Source organism: Mastigoproctus giganteus, chromosome 2, assembly GCF_048544385.1.
Source record: "Mastigoproctus giganteus isolate SK-2022 chromosome 2, ASM4854438v1, whole genome shotgun sequence".
NCBI lineage: Eukaryota > Metazoa > Arthropoda > Arachnida > Uropygi > Thelyphonidae > Mastigoproctus > Mastigoproctus giganteus.
The window spans coordinates 267,713,703-267,733,342 of record NC_143576.1 but is presented as its reverse complement, the minus strand read 5'-3'; the positions used below and the strand labels follow the sequence as shown (position 1 = coordinate 267,733,342).

At 38.9% G+C, this 19,640-nt stretch overlaps 1 protein-coding gene across 1 annotated transcript in view; it reads left to right on the top strand.

Moving 5' to 3' along the window:
- The window catches only part of LOC150090459 (mitochondrial tRNA-specific 2-thiouridylase 1), a 190,487-nt gene extending 171,460 nt beyond the window's left edge, over positions 1 to 19,027 (top strand). Inside the window, exon 9 of the mRNA XM_090390324.1 lies at positions 18,899 to 19,027. Within this exon, the coding sequence (XP_090246450.1) occupies positions 18,899 to 19,027 (129 nt within the window). The remainder of the gene's footprint in view (positions 1 to 18,898) is intronic.
- Positions 19,028 to 19,640: the final 613 nt, after the last annotated feature.

The following is a 19,640-nucleotide window of genomic DNA, read 5'->3' as shown; positions in this document are numbered from 1 at the left end:
AGGATTTCAAGGACTGCAGGGAATCATCATGAAACAAGCAAATATATGAGCTGCATTAGGGTAACTAAGAGAATGAACAGGTATACTTGCATGTGCAACAGTGCTAGGAGTGCAGTAAAAAAATTCAATGAATCAGAAGTGCCAGTCAAAACATCAAATACAGACACTGGTGGAGTTTCTTAGACATCTTATCACGCAGACATAAGATATGCAGAATTTCAATATGGGCAGTTCAATGTGTACAGAAAGAAGGTCAGACAGGATAGGAGGCGGGGTTAAGTTCTTAGTTAAGAAGCACATAAAATCTAAGGCAAGGCTTCCAGTTGACATAAATGCCCAGTGCAAAGTTATTGTCAGTTTGATTTGACATAAACACTGACAATACGAGCATGTTACCATTAGCATTATAGAGGCATATGATGCAAGAAAGCAAGCTTATAGAGCATTAGCCAAAAAAAAAAAAAAAAAAAACCAACTCTTCTCATTTCACCCATCCAGTCACTCCAAATGTTTGTCTAGTTCAACCTTAAATTTATATAAGCTATCAACTTCCACAACTACAGATGGAAGGCTGTTCCAGCAATCAACTACCCGCTGGCTAAAGTTGATACGTTGGCATTCGAGGTGAGTGGACGCACTTAGACAGGGCTCCTCAGCTAAGTGGTTTACTTTTGGATAGTGCTTTTAAATATTTGATTTATTTAGATATTGTTGGATTATTTTGTTATAGGTTTTCCTGTAACTGTTTGATTTTAATAATATTATAGATATAAATTTTTTAAAGTTACTTTCATTGATATTTATTTAATTTTATAATGGTAGTTACGAGATCTGCCTTAAACACGTCACAGGGTATCGTGACTCACGGAAATAGCAGATGGCGATTTACGGGTGAGTCATGATTTAATCCGTTGTGGAACCTGTGGAATGTTTTCCAAGGTCGACCTGGTGACTAATCCTACCTCACCTGGGGATTCTTTTCTTTGTGATCGATGTAAGGAGTGCACCGATCTTAAATTACAATTTGGTGCACTGATGGAACAATTTGAGTCCCTGAAAAAACGGGTGCTTGCCCTCGAAAATAATGCATCTGGGAGCTCGTCAGGGACTCAAAACTCCAGCAATCTACCAAGTGATGCACACCCGATTCGAGCCTCAAAACAGAAAAACCAAGTGCAAACTACTCTGGTTAAAAAGGACATTGTTTTATTAGGAGACTCCATTGTCAGGGGAATGGGGAATATTTTTTGTAATAAAGATAGGTGGAGCAGAACCAGGGTATGTCTGACAGGAGCAACTATTGATGATGTCAGCAACAGATTGTCAGATTTTAAAGGGGGTAAAGAAAATATTATTATCCATGTGGGGACAAATGATATTAAACGTACACAATCTGACGATTTGTTGGAAAAATACAGGACCATGCTGAGGAAATGTCACGAGCTAGGCCATAATGTCTATGTGTCTGCAATTCTCCCCAGACACGATAGGAGGGATTATATGTTAAGAGCCCTGTGGATTAACTCAAGACTTGAAGGAATCTGCAAGGCTTTAAGGGGTAAATTTCTATCAGCATGGCCCACACTTGTAAGTAGAAGGAATCTGTTTTGTAGAGACGGGATACACTTAAACAAAGGTGGTGCAAAAGTTTTTGCCAGTATTATTGAGGATACCTTAAAGGTTCAGGGAAACTGCTAGTTAGGAGGGATGTGGGTAATACTGACATGCATTTATCTGATAATATTGGTGAATGTAACTCTTCCACATACCTTAAGAGTTCTTATCTGTTACCCCCAACTGGACATATTATCTAGATGTTCTGGGGGCAAAGACGTTTCACGTGAGCGGGTAGCTGATATCAGGGAAGAGAGCCTAAAAAACTTCAAGGGTTGTGTTAGGGTTGTTAAATATACAAGAACAGTAAATCTTAATTGTTTATACAGTAACGTTAGAAGTTTCGTCAATAAAATGAGCGAATTCGAACTGCTGGTTAAAACAAGTAACGTGGACATAATAGGGCTTACAGAGACGTGGTGCCACCCAGAAATTGGGAATGATGAGTTTCAGTACAGCTTGTATAATGTATTTAGGAAGGATAGGTTAGATAGAAGGGGTGGTGGGGTAATGCTTCTAATCAGAAGCAGCCTGAGTGCGACGATAGCTTTCCCGGATTCAGACATTTCACATGCAAAAGTCTGTATGGTGTGAGATAGTTGGAAACAAAGGTATAATGCGAGTAAGAGTAATCTACAGACCAGGTGATTGAAGATTATGACGAAAGCCTCAACATGCAAATGGAATGGGCAAGTAAGCGTTAATGCCTTATTATGGGTGATTTCAATTTGCCTCTAATTGATTGGAGTAAATGGGAAGGAAACTCGACATGGGGAACAAAATTTTTAAATCAACTAGATGACTGTTATTTGTATCAACATGTCAGGGAAAGTACTAGAGAAAAGAATATCCTAGACCTCATCATCACACATGAATCAGATGACATAACAGGGGTGACAGTAGAGGAATCAGTAGCGGGAAGTGATCACGGAGTTCTACGGTGGATGATGACGAGAGAGGTAGCAGAAGTAAAAGGCAAAGAATGGGTTTTAATTTCAGAAAAGGAAATTACGATGCCTTCAGGTACTACATGGCCTCTATTAACTGGGTAGATATCACGCAGAGAATGAATACAATTGAACTGTGGTACGCTTTTAAAACATTAATCACAGATGCCTTGAATGCGTATATACCATTAAAAAAATACTCCACGAGAAGCGTTCCAAGTTGGATGAATAGTGAAGTTCCCACATTACTTGAGCAGAAAAAGGTGGCATGGAAAGGTTACAGAGCAATAAAAAGTACTGAAGCCTATAACAGCTATAAGGTGATGTGTAATAGAGCCACAGAAAAGGTTCGACAGGCAAAGGCAGTTTATGAGAAATCACTAGCAAACAGAGCAAAGGGGGGGGGATAAAGAATTCTTCACATATATAAATGCCAAGAAGAGCAGGACAAACCAGATCGGACCTTTGCGTAAGGGAAAGGGGATAGTAATAAATACACCAGCTGCCGTTGCAGATGAACTCAACAGTTATTTTGCATCGATATTTACAAATGAAAAGGCTTTTGTGGTAGAGGGAAATTAAATGTGGCAAAGGGAAAAAAAAATGTGGGAGCGAAGTTAAAAAATATGTAATTAATGATATTGAAATTTCGCAAGATTATTTAATGAAAAAACTTTCGAGCCTACAGACCAGTAAGGCTCCTGGAGTTGATGGAATATACCCTATAATCTTAAGAGAGGCGGCAAGCGAGTGCATTGAACCATTGCATTAGCATTAGTAAAGGCATTTGATGCAAGAAAGCAAGCTTATGCAGCATCAGCCAAAAAAAAAAAAAAAACCCACTTCCACTTCACCCCTCTGTTCGTTCAAAATACCTGTCCAGCTGAGCCTTAAACTTATTTAGGCTATCAACCTCTGCTACAAGGGATGGAAGTCTGTTCCACCATCCAACCACACGCTGGCTAAAGGCAAATTTCCGCACGTCTATCCTACATCTGTCTTTTCTCAATTTGAATTTATGCCCTCTCAGGTGATTATTCTGAGCTAGAGGAAGAATCCCATCAGCATTGAGCATGCTCAAACCATTCAAGGCTTTATACAACTCTGTCAGATCACCTCGCTGGTGCCTAGTCTCCAGACACTGTAATTCCATTCACTAATCTTGTTGCCCTTCTCTGTACTCATTCCAGCAGCTCTACATCCTTGAAATGAGGCCTCCACACCTGTATACCATACTCTAGGTGTGGCCTGACCATTGCCTTATACAAGGGAATAATCACCTCCTTATCCCTGCTGGAAAAATTCCTGTATATCATTGACAATACTCCATGAGCTACTCTTGCAGCCCGTCTGCACTGCTCAGAGAACTTCATATCTGCCTGCACAACCACCCCCAAGTCCCTTTCATTTTCTACCACTGTCAGTGTAGTACCACAGAGTTGATATGTTGCTCTGGGGTTGCTGTTTCCCATGTGTAGTACTTTACATTTGTCAATGTTAAACTTCATTTGCCACCTCTCAGCCCATCTGCTCAACCTTTCCAGATCTTGTTGCAGCAGCATAGTGTCAGTAGTGTCCTTGACAACCCTGCCAACCTTTGTATCATCTGCAAACTTGGACATTAAGCTTGATATACCATCATCAATATCATTTATAAATACAGAAAACAATAATGGACCCAACACTGAGCCCTGAGGGACTCCACTAATAACATTAGTCCACGATGAGCAGTGTCCATTGATTACCACTCTCTGTCTTCTCCCCCTCAACCACCCCTTTATCCATAGCAGCAATTTGCCTCCAATGTCACACTGCTCCAATTTGTGTAGCAGTCTTCCATGTGCAACAGTATCAAAAGCCTTTCTAAGATCCAAGTATATAATATCAAAGCTATTCCCTGCATCCAGTTCTTTTGTGACTGCATCATAGTATCCAATCAAATGGTCAGGCAAGACTTCCCCTTAACAAAACCATGCTGTGTCTGAGCTATAACTGAAGTCTTGTCTAAATGATCCTGCAGATCATTTAGACAAGATCATTGAGGCTAATTATGCGAGCATCACTAGACTCTGGGGAGATTCCCTTGGATTGGAAAAGTGCAAATGTATCTCCCATACATAAGGGTGGCTCTAAAAGTGAAGTTGGAAATTATCGACCTGTCAGTCTGACTTCAGTAGTAGGGAAAATCAAGGGTGGAATCAAGGATCATTTGGATCGAATTGAAATTCTCAAAAATACTCAGCATGGTTTTGTAAAGGGAAAATCATGTTTAACAAATCTGGTTCGCTATTTCGAAAGGGTCACACACGAGCTGGATTTAGGGAGTAATTTCGACATTGTTTATTTAGATTTCAGCAAAGCTTTTGACTCAGTCCCACATGAGCAGTTGCTTTATAAGCTGGAACAGGTTGGAATCACTGGGAAAATCCTTAGATGGATAGAAGGATGGCTTCAGGGCAGGAGGCAGAGGGTTGTGATAAATGGCTATTCCTAAGATTGGGTTGATGTAAGAAGTGGGGTTCCCCAAGGATCAGTATTAGGACCACTGTTGTTTTTAATTTTCATAAACGACATTGATGAAGGGATAGAGGGTGTGATGTCTAAATTTGCAGATGATGTTAAAATTGGTAGAGTAGTTAATGATCACTGTCAAGCTGATCTTCTTTAGAGAGACCTGGATAGACTTCAGGAATGGTCAGAAAAATGGCAGCTGTGCTTTAATCCAACAAAGTGTAAGGTATTACACCTGGGAAACAGTAATCCCAAAAAAATTTATTCACTTGGTCGAGTTCAACTAAACCCAGTACTGGAGGAAAGGGACTTGGGTGTTACGATACGGTCAGACATGAAATTCTCTGAGCATTGTAAACAGGTTGCAAGGAAGGCCCATGGTGTCCTATCGATGATCTATCGAACTTTTGCAAGTAGAGATAGGGTTGTGATAATCCCATTATATAAGGCTTATGTTAGACCACACTTGGAATACTGTGTTCAAGTATGGAGACCGCACCTAAAGAAAGACATCGAGCTTCTTGAAAGGGTGCAAAGAAGGGTAACTCGCCTGGTGAGATCGGCAAAAGGGCGTCCTTATGAAGAAAGACTTCTAATATGTGGGTTGCAGAGTTTGGAAACTAGACACCTTAGAGGAGATTTGATTGAGGTGTTTAAGGCTCTGAGAGGCATCAGTAAAATGAATGAGGACAAAATTTTCAAGATTATAAATGATGCTAGAACTAGGGGACATAAATTCAAGTAACGGGGGGGGGGGGAAATGTTTAGATTGGACTGCAGGAAGTTTTATTTTAGCCAGCGAGTTATAAATTACTGGAATAAGCTGCCTTCATGGGTGGTAGAGGCCGACAGTTTGGGGAAATTCAAAGGTCATCTGGATAGTACTTTCGGGTAAGGGAAGCGCTTAGGATGATAGGTTTAATTTCCTTTTTATTTATATTTTATTTTTTATTTATTTTTTTATTTATTAATTATTATTATTTAGTTATTTCTTCTTCTTCTTCTTTAATGCTGCCGAATGGCGTTTGCGACTTCGTTTTGATATTGTTCTCTGTCTAGCGCTGCGTGTAGAATTTGTGCTGTTGTCATGTGAAGCCAGGTGTTGATATTATCTAGCCATGCCATTTTCGGTTTGCCTGGGCGTTTCTTGCCTTCGATCTTTCCCTCCAGGATGAGTGGTAGTAGGTGATATTTTTGTTGGTTCCTAGCGATGTGACCTAGGTATTTACATTTCCTGCTGATGATGGTTTTGAGCAGGTCCCGTTCCGTGTGTATGTCCTGCAGGACCTGTACGTTGGTTATCTTGGCTGTCCACGGGATTTTCAGCATTCTTCGGTAGAGCCACATTTCGAAGGCCTGGAGCTTTTTTGTAGTGGCTGATGTTAGATCCCAGGTTTCTGCACCGTAGAGCAGTATTGGCCAGATGTAGCATTTCAATGTGCGTAATTTGAGCATGATGTTCAAGCTTCTGTCAGTGAGGAGGGTTTTCCACTTGGTGAATGCCTGCCTGGCTTGTTCAATTCTGCTTTTGATTTCGGCCTCATGGTTCAGCTGGTCATCAATGAGTACTCCGAGATACTTGAAGCGGTGTATTTGCTCTAATTTTTCATTGTTTAGTTTGATCGTGATTTTGCTTGCAGTCCTGCTGACCTTCATCACCTTTGTTTTCTTTTTGTTGATTCGTAGCCCCCATGCTTGGCTTTCTATGTCCACTTCGTTCAAGATGGTCTGTAAATCTTGTTCTGAATCTGCTATTAGTGCTGTGTCATCGGCATATCTTAAGTTATTGATGTAGTGTCCGTTAACTTTTATGCCGATGTTCTTGTCAGCCAGTGTTTGGTCGAAGATCATTTCCAAATAGATGTTAAAAAGAATGGGAGATAATGGGCAGCCTTGCCGGACACCTTTTTTTATTGGAATTGGGTCTGTCAGGTCATTGTCATAGCGAAGCCGGGCTGTTTGATTCCAGTAGAGAGTTGTAATAAAGTTGATATCGTTGTTTTCAAGCCCAAGTTCTCTCAGTCGGTCAATTAGACGGTCGTGGTCTACTGAATCGAAGGCTTTCTCGTATTTTATTTATTTATTTATTTTTTGTTTTTATCATTTTTTTGTTCGGATTTTTTTTTTTTTTTTGGCTGGTGCAGCATAAGCCATAGGCTTTCTTGCATCATGCAGCCGTTACTGATATTAATACTAATACTAATACTAAAGAACATCTATTCACAATTCTGCAACTGTCTTTCCTGCAATTTGAATCTATGACCCCTCAGGTTCTTAATCTGAGCAAGTGGAAGTATCCCATCAGCATTTAGCCTGCTCAAACTGTTCAATGTCTTGTACACCTCAATCAGATCACCTCGTAGGTGCCTTGTTTCCAGATTCTGTAACTGACAAAATTTAAGCGTCTCCAATTTTTTTTCTTAACTAACAGCATAACCCCTCCTCCCTTCCTACCCTGTCTATCCTTTCTGTACACATTGTTCTCTCAAAATTTCAATTGAAATTTGGCTCTCCAATTTCAGTTCTACACTGCTTATATCTGTGTGACACCACGTTGCAGATATCCCAACAATATCTACCTTTGTTGCCTTGATCAGCACTCAAATTCATCACCTTTATTTACTATACTTCTAGCATTGGTGTTCATGCAAGTATACTTGCACCTGTTCTTACTCTTAGTTACCATAACACAGCCCATGTATTTTTTTGTTCTATGATGACTCCCAGCAGCTCTTGAAGCCCCCAGCAACTTGCTCTCTAGGCTGCTGCTTGTTAGAATTGAAGCAGTGCAAGAATCGCTTTTGCCTCTGCCTGCAGCTACTGTTAATCTTTTAGTCTGTGAATCCCCCCAAGCTAGCAGTTTTCCGATCCACCTAACAAAGGCTCGATAGCATCAGCAAATATTCTTGCACCCTTTCTATTTAAGTATATCCAATCCCTGTAGAAGCAGTCTCTCCTGTTTGCAAGCACAGACCACTCTGAAAATAATTCTACCCCAGTGTTACAGGCCTAATGACTCTGATGAGTAAAACAAACAATTGTACAGAGACATAGTGGGTCAGTACATCAGTATGTCATATAATGGGGGATTTTGATTTTTCCAGATATTGGCTGGAACTTTCGGGTTCTTTTCTGGCACATTTTGTAGGTTTATTGGATGCTATCTTCTACAGCAGCATGTTAGACAGGCAATGGGAAAGAGCAATACCCTTGATGTGATTATTTGCAGTGACTCTTTATGCATTAAGAATCTGCATATAAAAAACCACCAGGTGGCAGTGATCACACTGTATTAATTTGGGATTTGTTTAACTGATGATGCTACCATAAGCAAATTCTAAATGGCAGGCATTCATGGAGTTAATAGTAGCAGCTAGTAGGCTTTTCAGTCCAGCAAAGAAATACTTTTCAAGATATATTTCTAAATGGATGTCAGATGAACTGATGAGACTTGAGGGAGAGAAGAAAAATGGATGGGTTGCATATAAATTATAGGGTGACACTGAATCCTGTGCTAGATATAAACTAGTCTATAATCAAGTTACAATGAGGTCAGGGAAGTGAAAGAAGATTACGAGAAATCTTTGTGAAGGATACAAAGAAAAACAGCAAAAAATTCTTTACTTGTGTAACCACTAGAAGGGAGGGATGAATCAATTTATTCCATTTGATATCGATGGTTTCACTGATAATGATTCTGCTCAGGTTGCTGACAAACTGAATCAGTATTTTGCATCTACATTCACACATGAGGAATTCTTTAGGGAAGAGAATGATAGAAGTTTATCAGACTCTGACAAGAAGCTAAATGATTTTGTAATAACTGAGAGGGAAGGGAAGAGAAATTTGCTAAAGTTAAACATATGAGAGGCACCTGGGACCAATGGGATCTATCCAATTATATTTAGTGCAGCAGTTAAGGAAATAAGCAAACCCTTAGCTATAGTTATGAGAGCATCCTTGAATTCAGGGTTGTTCCCCCCCCCAGACTGGAGATGTGCGAATGTATTCCAGAATCACAGAGTATTAAAAGGTTACACGAATAATTACAGACCTGTTAGTTTAACTTCTTTTCAGGGAAAAATTAATGAAGTCACTGGTAAAAAAAATAATGCAGGATCGTCTAGACAAGGTCACAGTTATACTTCAGACTCGGCATGGGTTTGTAAAGGGGAAATCTTGTTTGTCCAGTTTGATTGGATACTACAATGTGGTAACAAAGGAACTGGATGCAAAAATAATTTTCATATCATATACTTGGATTTCAGGTAAGCCTTTGATACTGTTTGAGACTGCTGCACAAATTAGAACAACTGGGCATTAGCAGAAAGTTGCTGCTATGGATGAAGTGATGGTTGAATGGGAATAAACAGAGAGTGGTAATCAGTGGACATTGCTCTTCATGGACTAATGTCATTAGTGAAGCCTCCCAGAGTTTGTGTTGATCCCATGTTGTTTTCGATATTTATCAATGATATTTTAGAAATAAACAAGGAGTTACCTTTTATTCAATCAGTAGGATTTCTTCGTTACCAAATCTCCTTATGCGAATAAATTACGAAATGATAAGTTGAAACAAAATGACATCATTTAAAATAATTTAAAACTCATAATGTGTTTCTCACTATTGACACACAGACAGTCCAACACCCCAGGATCACAGCGGTGAACCCCAACCCGATCCCAGAAATGTTAAACTCCCCATGCAACCTCTAGTGAAGGAAGACATTTTGTCAAAAACTTAAATTTGCAATACGAATAAAATACTATTAAAATGCAATAAAAGTATGATAAAACAATGAAATTAAAAAATTCCATGTGTCAATAGTGAGGAACACATTATGAGTTTTAAATTATGTCATTTTGTTTCAACATATCATTTCGTAATTTATTTGCATAGGGAGATTTGGTAAAGAAGAAATCCTACTGACTGAATAAAAGGTAACTCCTTGTTTGTTTCTAAAATATTAATAGAATGTAGGAAAAATCGAGCATATGTAAGCTCTCATTTATGTAGTATTTATCAATGATATTCATGAAGGCATATCAAGGTTAATATCCAGGTTTGCAGATAAAGGTTGGCAGGGTGGTTATTGACAATAACGAGAGTATGCTGCAACAGTATCAAGGAAAGTTCAAACTGCAATTGCCATTTCTCAGCTGGGCTGAGAAATGGCAATTGCGGTTTAATGTTGCTAAATGCAAAATACTGCATATGGGTAGAAGTAGCCCAGAGTAACATACCAACTGTGCGGCACTATATTCAGGGTAGTGAAATATGAAAAATACCTGGGGCTAATTGTGCAGCCAGATATGAAATTCTCTGAGCAGTGCAGACATGCTGCAGGGACACATTAAATTTTCTAAATTGTACACAGGAATTTTGCTAGAAGGAATAAGGAGGTGATTATCCCATTGTACAAGGCAACGGTTAGGCCACATCTTTATTACTGCATACAGGTCTGGAGCCTCCATTTTGGGAAGGATGCAGAACTGCTGAACGAGTACAAAGAAGGGCAGGGAGACTGGTGGGAGGAAAGGAGGAGTGCTCTTACCAAGAAAGGCTTAAGTTCTACAATTTGTAGTGTCTGCAGATTAGGCACCTGTGAGGTGATCTGATTGAGGCATATAAGGCCCTGAATGATTTGAACAAACTCAATGCTGATGGGATTCTACCATTTGCTCAAATTGCACACTTGAATGGGCATAAATTCAAATTTAAGAAACACAGTTGCAGAATAGATGTGTGGAAATTTATCTTTAGATTTATCATAGAGTGGTTGATTACTAGAACAAATTTCCATCTGTTGTGGAAGTTGATAACTTAAAGAAATTCAAGAACAACTGGGCAAACGTTTGGAGCGAATGGATGGGTGAGATGGGGAGGTTTTTTTCTTTACTGATGCTGTATAAGCTTGCTTTCTTGTATCGTTTGCTATTGCTAATGCTAACACTAATACTACCTGCTGAACAGCAGAACAGTGTCAGGCTCTTTGAGACAGTATGCCGCCTAAATATCCAGAACTCCAACAGAATCCCTAGCTCAAGTCTTTTGCCTTTAACCAGCTTGCGGTATTTGACCCTTGCTCTAAGTGTGTATTTGAATTTTGTCCATCTGGCCTTGCTAACCTTGAACCATATCTTACCTGGTTCTCTTTATATGGCCTCTGCATGAGGCAAGTTTTTGTTGTTTGTTAGTGCAGGAAGTAAAAAGTCTGATTCCTCCAAAGTGTATGTAGGTATAATATGTAATGTTTCTATTTAATATCTAATTGCTGTTTGCTTTTTTTTTTTTTTTTTTATGAAAATCCCAAATATGAGAGGTATTAGAACCATAGAACTCAGAATGTGGTAGAGATAAGAATAAAGAAGATAGTTGTTGTCATTATATTTGAACTATAGATTATAATTGTCAGGAAATAGGATGAAGAAGATTGTTCCAGAAAATGGAAGTTGAATGAATAAATGAGGAAGAAGAAAAGTTGGTTCTGTGAGTTTTAAGTTCAAGAGAAAAAGGTTGTTGACTGGTTGTGGCAAGTGTTCAGACCGCTTTGGAAGAGAGACAGAGCAGGAACTATGAAATCCAATTCAGAAGAACAGTACCCATGGAAATATCTATAGAAAAAGCATGCAGCAGAAGCAAATATCCAGGAGACAGAGAGTGGAGAGATTCTGTTAGAGTCTCTTCACTCTTTAACAAGGAGCAAGTTTTCTACTCTTAGCCTGTTCGAAATCTTGTTTGGAGTGATTAATAACTGTTTTCAATTGTTTCGAGCTTTGGTCTAGACAGAAAAAGGAACCTGGAGATTTGGATACAAGAAAATTAAAATATGCAACATTCTTCTCTTGAACAGCATTAGCACATTTATTGTAAATCCAAGGTTTAGGTAAAGGACAAGATTTTAAGGTGAATTGTGGAATAAATGATTTCATATCAACAAGAATAATTTCACTGACTCATTTCTCAGCAAAAGTTGACATCAGAAGGTTTAAAACAGCAATTCAACCAAAGAAAAGAAATCTTGCAGCACACCACTCAGAAAACTTCATATTTTGCATTCTTGTAATGCCCAGTAACATGAGGTTGAGAATAACCATGAAAGAAATGTTGAAGAAGAGACCATCACCAAGTTGTGACCTGAGGTGCCGAGTACACCACTTGCCTTGCCTGTGTACTTAGAAAGGTTGTTTGTGAGAAAAAGATCAAGCATGTTGACTGGGTAGTTTGGATTGTCTGGTATTCTGGTAGATAAATGAACAATCTGTTTGAAGTCATTAGTAATTGTAAAAGCCTAAGGATCTCAACCAGCTGGGTCCACGTGACTAGAAAATGGAAGCCAGCTGGAGTTGTGAACATTAAAATCACCAAGGAAAATTACCTCACTGTTAGGAAACTTGGACTGGAGAAAGTCAAACAGTTCCAAGTGATTAGTGGAGTTGGGAGAATAATAGAGGCTACAGATTAATTTGTCAGAACGTGACAGACAGATTTGTCAGAATTGTCAGAATGTGACATGGTAGACAGATTTTAAGTAAGAGATGATTAAAAAAAGGAGATTCCAAATTACTAAGTCTCTGACAGAGAATATCAGAATGGACATATGCACAAGTACCACTTTTGAAACGAAAGGACTTGTACAGCTAATAATTCAGACAACTGCAATGTGCAGTGGTTGAATCAATGGATAATTGTGATTCTGTCAGAAAAAGTAAAAAAGGTTTAGCAGACTGTAAGTGGAAACGAACATAATTGTGATTAGATTTGAACCACGAATATTCATAAAATGAACAAGGAAGTGTCTGGGAAGTTTGTCTCTTTGCACATAAGTTTGTTCTGTTATGTTGACAATTAGCCTTAGCATTATTAGAAGCATATCATGCAAAAAAACAAGCCTACAGCAGCAGTCAAAAAAAAAAAAATCCCATTTCATCCATCCATTTGCTCCAAAAGTTTTTGTTTAGTTCTTTCTGCCATGAATTTATTTCAGCTGTCTGCTGGCTAAAGACAAATTTCCACACATTAATTCTACAACTGTCTCTGCTCAATTTGAATTTTTCCACTTGAGGTGCATAATCTGAGCAAGAGGAAAATTCCCATCAGCACTGAGCTTGCTAAAACCATTCAAAGCCTTATACACTTCAGATCATCTCGCAGGTGCCTAGTCTCTAGATGCTGAAATTTGCAGAACTTAAAGCTTTTTTAGTAAGAGCAACCCGTTGTTCCTCTCACCAATCTTGTTGCATTTCTCTGTACTCATTGCAGCAGCTCTACATCCTTCTTAGAATTAGGCCTCCAGACCTGTATGCAGTACCCAAGGAATGGCCTGACCATTGCCTTATATAAGAGGATAATCACCTCCTTATCCATGCTAGCAAAATTCCTGTATATCATGGACAAGACCCCATGACCTGCTCTGGTGCCTGTCTGCACTGCTCAGAAAACTTCGTATCTGACTGCACAATTACCCCAAGGTCTTTTTCATTCTCCATTACCCTTATGATAGTGCCATACAGTTGGTACAGTACTCTAGGGTTACTTCTACCCATATGCAGTATTTTACATTTGTCAATGTTAAACTTCAATTGCCACCCATCTGCCCTACTTTTCAAATCCTGTTCCAGGAGCATACCATCCTTACTGTCATTAACAATTAACAACTCTTCCAACCTTCGTATCATCTGCAAACTTGGACATTAAGCCTGATATATCTTCATTGATATCATTAATAAATATACAAAACAACAATGGGCTCGACACCAACCCCTGGGGGCCTCCACTAATAACATTAGTCCATGAAGAACAGTGTCCATTGATTACCACTCTCTCTCTCTCTCTCTTCTTCCACTCAACCATCCTTTTATCCATTGTAGCAACTTGCCCTTAATACCATTCCACTCCAATTTGTACTGTAGTCTTCCATGTGCAACAGTATTGAAAGCTTTCCTGAAATCCAACTATATTACATCAAAATTATTTTTTGCATCTAGTTCCTTTGTTACCACATCATAGTATCCAGTGAAAATTGTCAGACAGGACTTCCCCTTAACAAACCTATGCTGTGTCTGAACTATAACTGCAGTCTTGTATAGATGATCCTGCATTGCTTCTTTCACCAATATCTCCAGTCCATGGGGACCTTCCCCGAGTCCAGGGATGCTTTCATAATTATAGCTAAGGGTTTGCTTACTTCCTTTGCTGCTTTCTTTAATGTAACTGGATTGATCCCATCCACCACATGTGCCTTTCTTATGTTCAGTTTAAACAATTTCTCCTCCACTTTATTCTCACTTATTACAAAATCATTTAGCTCCTTCCCGGAGGTTGCTAAGCTTCTGGCCCCCGCTTCCCTAGACTTCCTCATGTGTGAATGTAGATGCAGAATACTCATTCAGTTTTTAAGCTGCCTCAGCAGATTCATTAACAATTGATCTGTCTATGTCATGGGACCAATTTGATTCATCCCCTTCTTTCTAGAATTTACATGAGTAAAAAAGCATTTGCTGTTTTTCTTTGTATCCTTTACCACAGATTTCTGATAATCTGCCTTTGCTTACCTAACCTCGTTTGTGATTTTGTTACAGACTATATTATATATACCATAGGCTTCTGTGTTCCTAATAATTTATATGCATCCCACATATTTTTCTTCTCTGCCACAAGCCTCATTTTTTCATCTGACATCCATTTAGACCTAAACCTTGGACACTATTTCTTAGTTGGTATGAAAAGCCTAGTAGCTTCCAAAATTAATTCCTTGATTCCTTACCCTTTAGAATTTGCTGTTGGGAACATCATCAATGGTTCCCACTGTATAGAATTTTAAAAAATCTCTAAGACCACAGTAGTTACCTTTATAAAGCAAAAATCCTTCCCTTTACCCCTAATGGCAGTTTCATCTCTAAGTAAATCCCATATCAGTACATTTTGATCACTAGCACCTAGTTGTTCCTTTATCTGTAAATTTTTAATGCATGGATATTATATCAGTAATCACTACTGATAATATAATCAGATCAAGAGTATTACTACCTACCTCTGGTTTCCTCTTGATAGAGTGTGATTGACCAACCACAAGTTCCAGTCAATATCTGGGAAGTTAAAAAATCGTCTAATGTAAGACATTCTGATTTACTGGCCCATTTTATTTCACACCAAACTGACTCAACATTGCATGTCCACCAATGTGAATGGATGCACCTCCTTAGATTTTATGTGTTTCTTAACTATCAGCATAACTCCTCCTCCCTTCCTATCCTGTCTATCCTTTCTGTACACATTGTACTCCCCCAAATTACAATTCTGTATTCCTTATATCTGTGTGACACCACATCTCTGATATCCCAACAGTATCTGCCTTTGATGTCTTGACCAACACTTAAAATTCATCAAATTTACTTACTATACTCCTAGCATTGGTGTACATGAAAGTATTAGCATTAGTAGAGGCATTTGATGCAAGAAAACAAGTTTATGCAGCATCAGCCAAAAAAAAAAAAAATAAATAAATAAATAAAATAAATAAAAAATCACCACTTCCACTTCACCCCTCTGTTCGTTCGAAATACCTGTCCAGCTGAGCCTTAAACTTATTTAGGCTATCAACTTCCACGACAAGGGATGGAAGTCTATTCCAGCAACCAACCACCCGCTGGCTAGAGGCAAATTTCCTCACGTCTATCCTACATCTGTCTTTCCTCAATTTGAATTTATGCCCTCTCAGATGATTATTCTGAGCAAGAAGAAGAATCCCATCAGCATTGAGCATGCTCAAACCATTCAAAGCTTTATACACCTCTATCAGATCACCTCGCAGGTGCCTAGTCTCCAGACACTGTAATTTGCAAAACTTAAGCCTTTCTTCGTAAGAGCACCCCTTTGTTCCATTCACTAATCTTGTTGCCCTTCTCTGTACTCGTTCCAGCATCTCTACATCCTTCTTGAAATGAGGCCTCCAGACCTGTATACAGTACTCTAGGTGCAGTCTGACCATTGCCTTATACAAGGGAATAATCACCTCCTTATCCCTGCTAGAAAAATTCCTATATATCATCGACAATACACCATGAGCTACTCTTGCAGCCCATCTGCACTGCTCAGAAAACTTCATATCTGCCTGCACAACCACCCCCAGGTCCCTATCATTCTCTACCACTGTCAGTGTAGTACTACAGAGTTGATACGTTGCTCTGGGGTTGCTGTTTCCCATATGTAGTACTTTACATTTGTCGATGTTAAACTTCATTTGCCACCTCTCTGCCCATCTGCTCAACCATATACATGCACATGTTCTTACTCTTAGTTACCCTAACACAACCCATGTATATATTAGTTCCATTATGATCCCCAGTAGTTAGCGTTAGTTGAGGTATATGATTCAAGAAAGCAAGCTTATACAGCATCAACCAAAAAAAAACCTTTCAATTTCACCCATTCGGTCACTCCAAATGTTTGTGTAGTTCAGCCTTAAATTTATTTAAGCTATCAGCTTCCACAACAAGAGATGGAAGTCTGTTCCAGAAATCAACTACCCACTGGCTAAAGCAAACTTCTGCACATGTATTCTACAACTGTCTTTCCTCAATTTGGATCCATGCCCCCTCAGGTTCTTAATCTGAGCAAGCGGAAGAATCGCATTAGCATTGAGCCTGCTCAAACCATTCAAGGCCTTATATACTTCAATGAGATCACCTAGCAGGGAGCTAATCTCCAAATGCTGCAATTTGCGGAACTTTAGCCTTCCTTCGTAAGAGCACCCCGTTGTTTCTCTCACTAGTCTTGTTGCCCTTCTCTGTACTCGTTCTAGCAACTCTATATCCTTCCTAAAATGAGACCTCCAGACCTGTATGTAGTACTCAAGGATTTCAGTTCTTGAGATCCCTAGCACCTTGCTTTCCAGTCTGCTGCTGATTCCAATAAAAGTGGAGCTAAAATCACTTTCACCTGTATCTGTGGCTACTTCTAATCTATTACACTTTGAATCAAACCTTGATAACAACCCCAAACAGAAAAGGAAGAGAATCTCTGAAACTATGTACAGGATCTGGCAAGAGACATGGGACACCACCAATAAAGGATTAATAACCAAAAAGTTCATTCCCTCTGATAACCTTATCAGTCCAAAGCCTCCTCCCTGGTACTCACCAGGCGTCCATACTATATTTCTATTGACAGGCCCCGGACCCTTTAAAGGGAAGCTAACATCCATCTAGGCATAGAAGATAATCCACTGTGTCACTTCGGGGCTGAAGAAACATGGGATCACATAATGTATGACTGCCATGAATATGACACGTTCCGGCTATGGTTTGCCACTAAAATCCAAGATAATCCCCGGCATTGTGAGCACCTGATGATAATGGACGAGCAGCACTACACCGCCTTTACTGAGTTTGCACAGTCTGTCTTCACTGCTAGGCAGGTTAGGCACCCAAACACCACCCATTGAAGATCAAAATAAGAAACTTCTTGGATATGACAGTCCTCTCAGAGAGAGAGAGAGAGAGAGGGAGAGAAAAAAATCCTTCCTTGGTTCGTCTCAGGAGTGACACAACCACCAGCACAGCTCGGCTGCTGCCATTAGGCCTCCCTAGCCACGCTCCCTTGCGTGGTCTTTGCCTCCACTCCCACCCTCTCCACCTCTCTTTTTTCACTCTGGTAGGGCATGGGCCTGCTCCACGGACTTGGGGTCATCTTCTCTATGGACCCCATATCTCTATCTTTTCCCTCCAGTCTTCAGTCTCCCTCCCCTTCTCTAACTTACAACTATCGTCCGAATTAACTCCAAATTGCTTGAGCCCTACACCCAAAAACTTAATAACATCAAATCGCCCAACTAGTACTCCTTTTGTTTTGGCTGACCCCTATCTATAGCGGTTGTTTTTTTTTTTGTTTTTTTTGTTTTTTGTTTGTTTTTTTTTTTTTAGGTCCTTGCCACTGAAATCTCAGGAAATTAGGTGGCAGGACCTGCCATTGTAAATAACTGATACTGGTGTACCTGGTCTGCCTTCACGGGGCTGAGTGGGGCAACATTGGGTCCGATTACGGACCCAACAACTAAATGACCAGAGGAATAATGATACACAACACTACACATGTACAAAATACATACACTTTTAAACCTCTGGCATTAACAGTGTTCTGTTTCACACCCACATTGTATAGCACACGGAAATGGGGGAAACCCCTGTTGCAGTTTGACACTCTACACTAGTCTTTGAATCCTCCCCCAATCTAGCAGTTTTCCGACCCACCTAACATTGCCTCTATAGCATCAGCAAATATTCTTGCACCATTTCTATTTAAGTATATCCCATCCCTTTAGAAGCAATCTCTCCTGTTAACAATATATAGAGCTTCTACTGTACTTCAGTACTTCTGTTTAGTACTTCTTAAATTGTGTATTACTAAGTAACTTATTATTATTGACCAGAAAAAAAAAAAAAAATCAAAATATATTTGCAATTATGCTATAAGCATATATTTCCTGTTTATCAGACCTCCATACATGGAAGAACTTATTTTATTAACAAAACATCACGTGATTAAAGTTTTAAATTGTAAAACCTTAAGTGTGAACTATATATCAAAATAGCTAACTTCTGTTCAATAAAAGTACTGAAAAAAAATAAATGAAAAAGGTCTCTCCATAAAATTTCCTAAAATAAACAAAATGAAGCAGGTTAACAGCTGGCACATTTTAAAAGAAACACCCTGCATATAATAAAGTAAGGAGCGATTAGATATTTGTAACTGGTATTTTACATGGTGAATCTCAGATTTAAGAATGTTTATTTTATAGAATGCTTATTTATTTTTTGTTTTTCAGTTTGCAGTATTTTACAAAGAAAATGAATGCTTGGGAAGTGCTAGTATAATCAAGACAGGACCATCTCTCTTTGAAACAAATCAACAGCCTTATACTGCAGATTATAGTTCTGTAATTAGAGAATTATAATAAATTGTGTATATAACTGTGAAGAAAATCTTAATTTTTAAGTAACATAAGAGTTGTGAAAAGTGTTATATTATGTGTTTGAATAATGGAAAAACCTTAAATATTTAACATTCTTGCCTTATTTAAAAAAAAATAATAATAAATTGAATTGCCTCATAAAGTTATATCAATAGGCTTGTGCCTAATCAGATGCAGTCCTCTTTTAAGAAATAATTTTGATATAAGTTTACTGATGAACTACATAAAATAAATTATAGTATTAATAAATAAATTTGAAGGATTTGATTTCTTTGGTTAAGTTATGAAATGCCGAAGTGACTTGATTGAGGTTTATAAGGCTCTGAGAGGGATTAGTAAAACAAATTAAAGTGGTATTCTCAGTGTTATAAAGAATTCCAGAACTAGTTTGTTTGTTTGTTATTTGGTTTTTAGGAGCATTAGCAACTAAGGCCATATTGCTCCGAGGATATACAGTGGTCATTCCCTGACCTTTCCGCATCCTTTTGGTGGTCACGGTCTCGAACCCCAGTCTAATCAAGCAGCGTGTGCTATGCACCGCTGCTCCCGCTCACCTCGCTACGGAGGCACCGCTCCAGAACTAGTAGTCATAAAT